The following is a 9,109-nucleotide window of genomic DNA, read 5'->3' on the forward strand; positions in this document are numbered from 1 at the left end:
GTAATTCCGCTTTTTCGGTTTTTCTATGCTAACTTTCGGTTTCTTATTCTGCGCTTCTTTCATTTTTTCATTATTTCCTTCTAGATCATTCGATTCTATATTTCTGTCCTTACTTTCTCTATCATTGATATCGAGACTGCTCAGTTTCGACTCAATATACTGTTCTACGTGTTTCAGCATTTTCTCCATAATTTCTTCTGTTGAATTCGCTTTCACTTGCCGTTTCCTTCTCAGCTTAGGAGTACTAGAAATCCTTTTCCTTGATTTGTTTCTCTTTTTGTTTCGTTTTGCCACCGACTCTAGTATGCTTTCGTCATCACTGTCGTCTGGCTCTTCGTGTTCAGATTCCACATCCCTGATACTAGCGTTGCTTAATTCGGCCCTAATCTGTTCTTCAGTTCGCTTTCTTGCATCCGGATCTACGGATAACAAGCTAAAGTGATCATTCAACATTTTCATTGCTATACATTCCAGTCCTGCTGTATCGAAGTTCTTTTTCAATCTGTCCAGTCTGAACAACAGATGGATCAATCTAGTTTTCAGTACGGGAAGTTCTGCTTTCTTAGGTTTCCTGTTTTCTAGCTGGTCACGAATTTTAGCAAGTTTTTCATCTACGCGATTTAGTTCGTCTTCACACTCCGCAGGGTTTTCGAAATACGCAAGCGTGACAACATTGGTTTCACGTTGCTCTCTCAACTTGTTCCTCAATTTTCGTTTCTTTGCATCGCTGGATTCACCAGTCTTAAACACAACCTTCCTGATAAACAACTCGTGTTCAATCTCATCTGCGAGCAGATGCTCCACATTCATTGAACGATATTGCAACTCAAACTCAGAATTCATTTTTAAATATAAATAGTTAAATAAATATATACCAAATTATAATTGCCGTAGAGAATCAATTAAATCGAAAAATGATGTACATATAATATTAAACAATTTAAAAATAAAATTTCGTTAATTTTGTGTCTGTGTGCCTAGTTATTTATTTATTCAGGACCTTTCCACTGAAGTGCAGCTATTTTTGCTGCTGTATCCGAATTTTACTATATTCGTTGCTACTCTTTTTGTGATTTTAATTTTCAACAGCTTAATCAGTGTGTTTCACTCATACTTCGCACTCAACCGCGATCTAAACAGAATGGTCAGAGTCTAGTGTAAGTATTTAAACAGTAAGTAGTGTACAGAAATACCGGTTTTAATGGTGGTAGCTTAAGGATCCTACACAATCACTTTCTGTTGGTTGTGTACTCTCCTGCCGCCTAGGGAAAAAATCGACTGATTTTTTTATTCTACTCGAGTCCTCTGATTACCTTTCGTGTGTTGTGGTTGGGCGCCATGTGTAACTGGTACCTTGGTGTGTCTTTACTGTGTGTACCGGGAAAGCTCAGTAGCAAGAGACCCTGTGACTATGGTCCCAGGATCGGCTTACTACTGGGTAATCAGAGGGGCTTCGCGAACAAACGTGCAGTCGACTTTCACCTTGCTTGGCTTGGGCTATTGTGATAATTTGGTTTGGAGGATTTGAAAAGATTGGAATTAGGAAAAACTATTGCTTTTATTCTTTTCTATTGTGGGTGTGTATGTGTGTGTGGGTGTGGGTGATGGGTGAAAAACCGGTACGTACCGCTGTCGCTACTGCTGCTGGTCGAGTTTTCCGCTGCTTTCTGCTACTGACTCACTGTTCGGGGGAGGCTGGGGGACGCTCCGCGCGCGCTGCTAGGGTTAAGGCGACGCTGCTAACCGGTGCTAGTCCGCTCGTTCTGGTCTTCCCTCTTTGACGGAGGATCGACAGGCCCAGGACGATACCGGAATGACCGTGCCGAGAGGGGAATGTCCTCCTTGATAATTATGGCCCAAGGCCAGAGGACTGCCGCTGGTCCTTTACGGGTTAGACGTAGCGAGCATCCAGGGCTCGCTAGGCCGATCGTGTGCTGACCTTTAATGGCAAACCGTTCCACGGTTGCACAAACAATTTGTGGTGTAATAAAAGGTCCTGTGAGGGTGACAATGGATGATAATTATCCACTTGTATTACGGACAGACAATTCCGTTTTCAGGGTTTAATTGTTACCTGAATAAACTTAATTCCACCTCTCACTACTAGCACTTGTTCTTACTTAAAATGTAAGTCTTTTGCACACGACAACCAGATACTATCTGAAGAATGGTGGTTATTTTTGCCACGAAGAAGCTTTTTCGCGGTATTTTTCCGTGCTTATGGCCGCATATTCGCGTAGTTTTATGTGTCATGCCGCGTATAACAGTTTCCTTCCCCCCCGTCAGCTTTTCTGTTATACTAGTCTGGTGGTGACTGTCGTTGCACCACCCACTTGTACCCACTGTGTCACGTGTTTATTGTTTTAGTGTGTTGACAAAATTTTAATTATTTATTTATTTATTTTACTAACCTAACTAACCTATTTTAACAATTTTTGGCATTTAACTAACCCTACTAACAATAACCCTAGAAACGTGAAAGTAAACAAACATTTAAGCACATATTAAAAAAAACAGAGGATCCTGTAACGCACGGTTACAATAGAAAAAATGTTTGTCTCCAAAAACACCCACGTGTCAAATTTGGTTCCATTTGCTTGATTAGTGCTCGAGTTATGAGGAAATTTGTATTTCGTTTGTATAGGAGCCCCACCTCTTAAAGTGGGGAGGGGTTCTAATTCACCATAGAAAATATTCATGCCCTAGAAAACTTTCACATGCCAAATTTGGTTCCATTTGCTTGATTAGTTCTCGAGTTATGAGGAAATTTGTATGGAAGCCCCCCTTTTAAAGAGGAGAGGAGTTATAATTCCCCTTATAAAGAGGGGAGGGGTCTCAATTTACCATAGAATAAATTCTTGTCACCGAAAACACCCACATGCCAAATTTTGTTTTATTTGCTTGATTAGTTGTCGAGTTATGCAGAAATTTGTGTTTCATTTGTATGGGAGCCCCCCCTCTTGGTGGGGGGAGGGGTTTCTAACCATCACTAAAACCTTTCCTGGCCCCAAAAAACCTCTACATGCATATTTTCATGCCGATTGGTTCAGTAGTTTTCGATTCTATAAGGAACATACGGACAGACAGACAGAAATCCTTCTTTATAGGTATAGATTACGTGGCCTACAAGTCTTCTGTATCGCAAAATGTATTCTGTATCGCAAAATGGTCATATTTGAAAGAAAAAAGTTTTTCTAACAAAAACTGTTTCATTTATACATTGAAAAAAAAAAGAAAAGATATAAATAGCTAAAGTTTTTGTTAAGAAAAACTATTTTCGTTTGTCAGAGTGGCTGAATCAACTTTTAAACACACCACTTTCCCCCGATAAAATAAAGCGCATTTTATCAGTAGCACGGGATACAAGTAAGGGTAAACGGGGTAACAACGCCCGCCGGGGTAAAACCGCCCACCATGGTTTTACAGGGCCTTGCTCAAATTGGTGTTAAATGTTGATGACAGTCATATTACTGAATGCGTACGCAATATTTTACAATACCTTGTACAGCAATATCGTATAAACTATCGGAGAAATAAATAAAAATAGATTTTTCGTTATAATCGTTTCGTTTTTTATAACTTTGTTCCCGCAGAACTTAGGGTTTATTTTATTCAAAACGTTAAAACTTTCAGTAAATCCAACCCACATCGCTTCTCTGATCCTGTCTTCATCCGACAGTACCTAAATTAGGTAACTGTTCATGCAGTTTTGTTGAAATAAATAGTGAAATGTGTTAATGGGTCATTTGGGGGTAAAACCGCCCATAACGAACGGCGCAAGACCGTCGTGTATAATGCCAGTGCGATAAGGAGATTTTTAAAATAATTGCATAGTTTGGACCAAAGGATCTCAGATTTACATAAAACAATATAAATGTGCTTAGTTTATAGCTGGTGGACTGTTTGGAAAAATCTAAATCGCCAATTTTCCCTGCGGGCGCTATGGACATTTTCTTGTTTTCTCGGATATAGCTTTTTTTAATAATTCCTCCCTCTTGGGACAAATAACATAGAATAAACATATTTTTTATGAAAATATAGCAAATTATCTTAGCAATGGAAAAGTAATATATATCTGCTTTATCAATCAGAACAATTTGAAATGTCAAAAAACGACCTACCGGATCAATTGCAGGAACTTTAATACCCATATTGTTATATTTTATCTTAGATCCTCTCTAGTCCTTAAAGATTGACTCCAGGATGCCTAACCCGATCCATCTTGTTGTCTAAGGAAACTACACGGTATCAATTTCAAGACTGTCGGTACCTATATTACTGATATTCTTCCAATACGAGTGGTTGCCGGACACTCTTTCGAACTTGCGAATCTCGGGGAACTATGTATTGTTTGATAGCAAACTGATTCAATTTGTTTAAATTAGATAAATTCAGGAATCCAATGCCACCAGTTTCATTCAAATCGGTTGAATATTGTTAAAGTTATATGCTATGGCGGTTTTACCCCGTTAGTGGGCGTGTTTCACCCCGCATGGAAAAAATACTCTATTTTTTGGACGTGTTTCCAAATCGCAATAAAAAATAGAAAATCATTACAGATATTTATGTTTTTATTTTTTATATGTAGGTAATAGATCAATTGTTCATTTAAAGCAGATAAATTAGAAATTGAGCTACAACTTTTTTTTATACAGGTGGTTTTGCTTAGGCGGGCGGTCTTGCCCCGCTTACCCTTACTGGCATTGTAATCCTTATTGTAGTTAGGGTGACTGCTTTCCATAAAGACCCCATCAATCGTTGTGCGACTTAACAATCGGGATACTTTGGTGGCGAATTATGATTTGTTACCAACTGTAAGGGTCCACGCAGCATTTCTTTTCGCGAAATTTCAATGCTAACCTTTGACAGCTCGTTTTTCGAGGGATTTTTTCCACAGCACTGATTTCTCTTACTAATTCCAAGCGCCGTGCCATTTTTGCGAGTGGCAAAAATGGCGTTTAAAATTTGCCGGATTGAAGTTCTGCACATAGCTACACTTTTTTCTGCGTCAACTTCTGCTTTAAATAGATTTTTCAGCCATGCCTTAAGTTAAGCTTTAGAAACTCGGTATATCATAAGAAAGATTGTATCAGCTCAAGATTTTGGAGTCGAGTTAATCCTCCTTCAACTAAGACGTGGACTGCTGTTTTCCAACATTCTTCACGGTACCTTCTCTTCTGTTGCAGCGATGATGATTCAATGGCGGCCTGCTGCGATGGTGATGATGATGATGAACAAATTAACAAGACTGACAAGAAACCACTGCTCAGCTGTGATATTTGCGGTAATATGTATAAACAACGCAAATCGTTACGGAAACATCTCTACACTCACTCTACGGAGAAAATGTTAAATCCGGATAAAAGCAAAGCATTGAAGCAGTGTGAAATTTGTGGAAAGTCAGTTTCCAGTAACGGCTATTCGAGGCACAAAAAATCCCACAACGAGGAACGCTCATTTGAGTGTGAGATATGCAGCAAAACCTTTGTCAGAATCGGCAATTTGCAGATGCACAAGATGATTCATCTGAGGGAAAAACGATTCAATTGTGACACATGTGACAAAGTGTTTTTAAAATTGGCTCATTTGGCCCGACATACAAAAACGCACAATCCGAGCAAACCATTCATGTGTGACATATGTGATAAAGGTTATTCCAGAAAGGAACATATGGCCCGCCATTTTAAAACGCACACTGGGGAAAAACAATTCGAATGCGAAATATGTCAACAAAAATTTTTCAGAAAGGAACATTTAGTCCGACATGCAAAATTGCACGATCCGACACGCCACCAAAGTGATGAGCGACCATTTTCGTGCGACATCTGTGGTGTATCGTATAACTTAGCTGCTACTCTAACTTATCACAAGAAGATGCACACGAATATCGAGGAAAAACCCTTTAAGTGTAATATATGCCATGCAAAATATACCACCGAGGACGATTTAAAGTCTCACATGAAGGTACACTCCGATCAGCGATGTTCCAAGTGTGGAACGCAATTTACCTCCCGTAAAGATCTTGAAGAGCACCTGTGCAAGGAGCGACCATTCAAATGTACGACGTGTGAAAAGGTGTTCACATCGGCCAAAAATCTTCGAAGTCACCGGTACAATGTACACAGAGAAAACGTACCGTATCACTGCTGTTCGATCTGTGATCGAACCTTCCGGTGGCCAGGTGCTCTTGCTAAACATATAAAACAGCACGTCGGTGAACCGGCCGTTAAAGGGAGAATTGTGCGGCGCTCCGGAAGGGGCCAGAAGGTGCACCAGCAACAACAGCAGAAATGAAGCAAACTGCCGCTTTCCCCAATCGCTACCAAAACTCAATTTATAATGTTTTTCATTTTTTCCAAATTTTACTACAAAAATTGTCGCACTTCACTATTACAATGATTAGGTAGATCATACATTAGGTTACGTTGAGATTTTTAATTTTTTTTACTTGACACAGGTTTTAATCTCGTAAGCAAACAAATCGTAGTAATGGCAAGTAATTCAAATCTAATAGTGTTGAAAAGTTCCCACTTGTGATTAAACACATAATAGGATATTGGATAGGTTACTCTTAAGTACTTTATGTAATCAAGAGGGAGATACTTAATAACATTGATTCAACCGTTAAAAAGCACGAATGTAAGGTAATGATGATAGCTGTGCCTATTACACTGCGAAATAATAAACATTGTTTAACATAAGGAAATCTTTCTAAAGATGTATTTTAATTTTTTACCCGACGTTCTCATGAACTTTTTATAACTTTCGCAAATTCACGGTTAACATTTCATTTGCTATCGAAAACACTTGTTGAAATGCGTGTGAATTCAGTGAACGCTATTGCGTTCGTTAAAGATCAACAGTGAAAGGGTGAAAGCACGCTGCACTGCCTCGTTGGGCACTCGTTGTACTGAATCTGCCGGCTTGAATCACCCGAAGAGCCACACAAATATGAATGAGAAAAGCGACACTGATCAACAGTCATCCAAGTGTGCCTGTCTCAACTGTTGATGGTGTTTTCTACTTCGATCAGCTAGGTACTGGCTAGTGGTTGAGCTAAGCAATAAGTTTCCTTCACCGGATCGGATGAGGCGCTCCCAACAACCACCCAAATGAGACGAGATACTGTGAGAAGGTTGAAACCCATGATTTGATTTATGAGTTTGCACTCGTCTTTTAGATCCTTATTTGTACTCGAAAAAGGTCGTTCCTCTCTTGCTAATGGCCTCTATCGAAGTGTATCTACGCAGAGTAAGATTACAACGTTTCTTTTGAATGCGAGTAACGACGACGAAAAACGATCCGTAGAAGTCTGCCCATTCTCGGTGAAATAGAACGTTTGCTCTAGTGGTTTCTAACCGAAACCCTTGCGAATTTTATCACCACCGGGGTCATGCGATTGACGCTGTTGGCGCTGGTGAACGTCACGCATAACAAGTATCGAAGCGGGTTGAATCTCGTGGAAACCTAACGAATTTGATAAAAAAATTGACTAATATCGGGTGGCGATGAAAAACAGCTACAAAAGATAATTCAATAAAATTTTCTGCCTTCCATGAAGGTGGCTGGGATAAGGGTATCGGGGTATCGCTGCACCAATCAACTGGAAAATCTTCTACCCGTCGACCCAAATCAATAAAACCTTGTAATTTTCGTTTTCAACTCACTAAATAGGAAAAATCAACGAACTGTTTCGAGGTCAAATTTCTTTATACATTTTTTCTTGTTTGTCTTGCTTTACAGGCAGGAACGACAGTTAAATACACCATCTGCTTACTATGTTAACAAAGTCTCCTCGTCCCAACAGGTCGAAGATTCTTTACGATGATTAAATCTAGACCAATTTGATGTCTGTGTTAGGAAAGTGTGCCAGAAAAAATTTTCGCCAGGGCAACTATGATGTTTTCTTAAACTCAGATCCACCTTATTTGAATGAAACATTCTTTAAGCATTAAGGGTTAAGAACCCGCGATTTATATCTACAAAACCAATGATCGTTTGAGCAATGATTCGAAAAACATCAACTGAAGGCTGTTTCCCCGCCGCAACTTTAGGTAGGGTATATTTATATATATTATTTATAAGCACTGGAAGCTACACAGATTTATGTCGCTATTTCAAGACTAGTAACTGAAAATGCGTGGCGGTTACAGTTTGATTTGTACAATATATCAAAACAGAGCTAGCACTAAATTAGAAAGTTAGACCGTCTTGAGGCATAAACGTAAATTTGACGCAGGAAAAATTGTGTTTCATCATTCAAAATAATTAAAGAGCGGAATTCATAGATCATGTTAGAAAGATAAGTTAACTGTTCGTGGAAGTGAAGCATAAAATGTTCTCCAATTTTAGGTAGAACAAGGATCAAAATACTTGAATATATCGCAAAGACGGCCACCTTACCCAAAAAGGGTGGATCAGGAATATTCACGAATTACGAAAACTGGGAAATTTTAAGAAGAGAATACTGCTGTTCGCTTTTGTGTACCAACGCTCTGTGCCAGGACACAGTCTGGAAATTTTTTTCGCGGAGATAAGAAAACGCTGTGCGTGTTTAGCGACACACCTAATCTATTTTAATCCAGTAGCGCATTCAAATATGCTATAATTAGCGCTATAGAACAAAACTTCGCCGAAAGAACAAATTGCCAGCAAAGTCAATTTGGAAGTGTCCTGAAGGAAAGCGATACTGACGACAATCAGTCAAACGAAAGACAATCATTTACGTATAAACAACATCCACTATTTTTAAATCCAGAACAGAACTGGCCGAGTCGAAACCAACCCAAGTAACAATTCTAACGTCGCTTGGTTTCACTTGAACTTTATAAAGGTTTTATCGCGGTATTAATCATTACCTCTGGTTTTACTATGGTATTACGCAATACCAAGAGGCTACGAGTCAAAACACACATAGAGCTAAAAGCCTCCTCATCTCAACAAGATTGCCTAGGATCGTGATAAACCTAGTCCAGTTTGATGTCCTGAAAGTGAACCGTCATAAAAGACTGAGCGACCAAACCTGCTTTTCGCCTAATTGTATCCACATACTGCACGAATTTATTCAAAACTGAAATGTATTATATGAAAAAGGGGTAGACGGAATACT

The 9,109-nt window shown here is 39.2% G+C and overlaps 1 protein-coding gene across 1 annotated transcript; it reads left to right on the plus strand.

Annotated features, from left to right (window-relative positions):
* Positions 1-5,199: 5,199 nt before the first annotated feature.
* On the plus strand, positions 5,200-6,294 carry LOC128746348 (gastrula zinc finger protein XlCGF17.1-like). The gene has a single exon (XM_053843400.1). It carries the CDS (start codon positions 5,200-5,202, stop codon positions 6,292-6,294), a length of 1,095 nt encoding a protein of 364 aa, XP_053699375.1.
* The last annotated feature ends 2,815 nt before the right edge of the window (positions 6,295-9,109 follow it).

Source organism: Sabethes cyaneus, chromosome 1, assembly GCF_943734655.1.
Source record: "Sabethes cyaneus chromosome 1, idSabCyanKW18_F2, whole genome shotgun sequence".
Taxonomy (NCBI): domain Eukaryota; kingdom Metazoa; phylum Arthropoda; class Insecta; order Diptera; family Culicidae; genus Sabethes; species Sabethes cyaneus.

Excerpts from the sequence above, each read along its gene's own strand:
- LOC128746348 (XM_053843400.1), top strand. The coding sequence starts at position 5,200 with ATGGCGGCCTGCTGCGATGGTGATGATGATGATGAACAAATTAACAAG.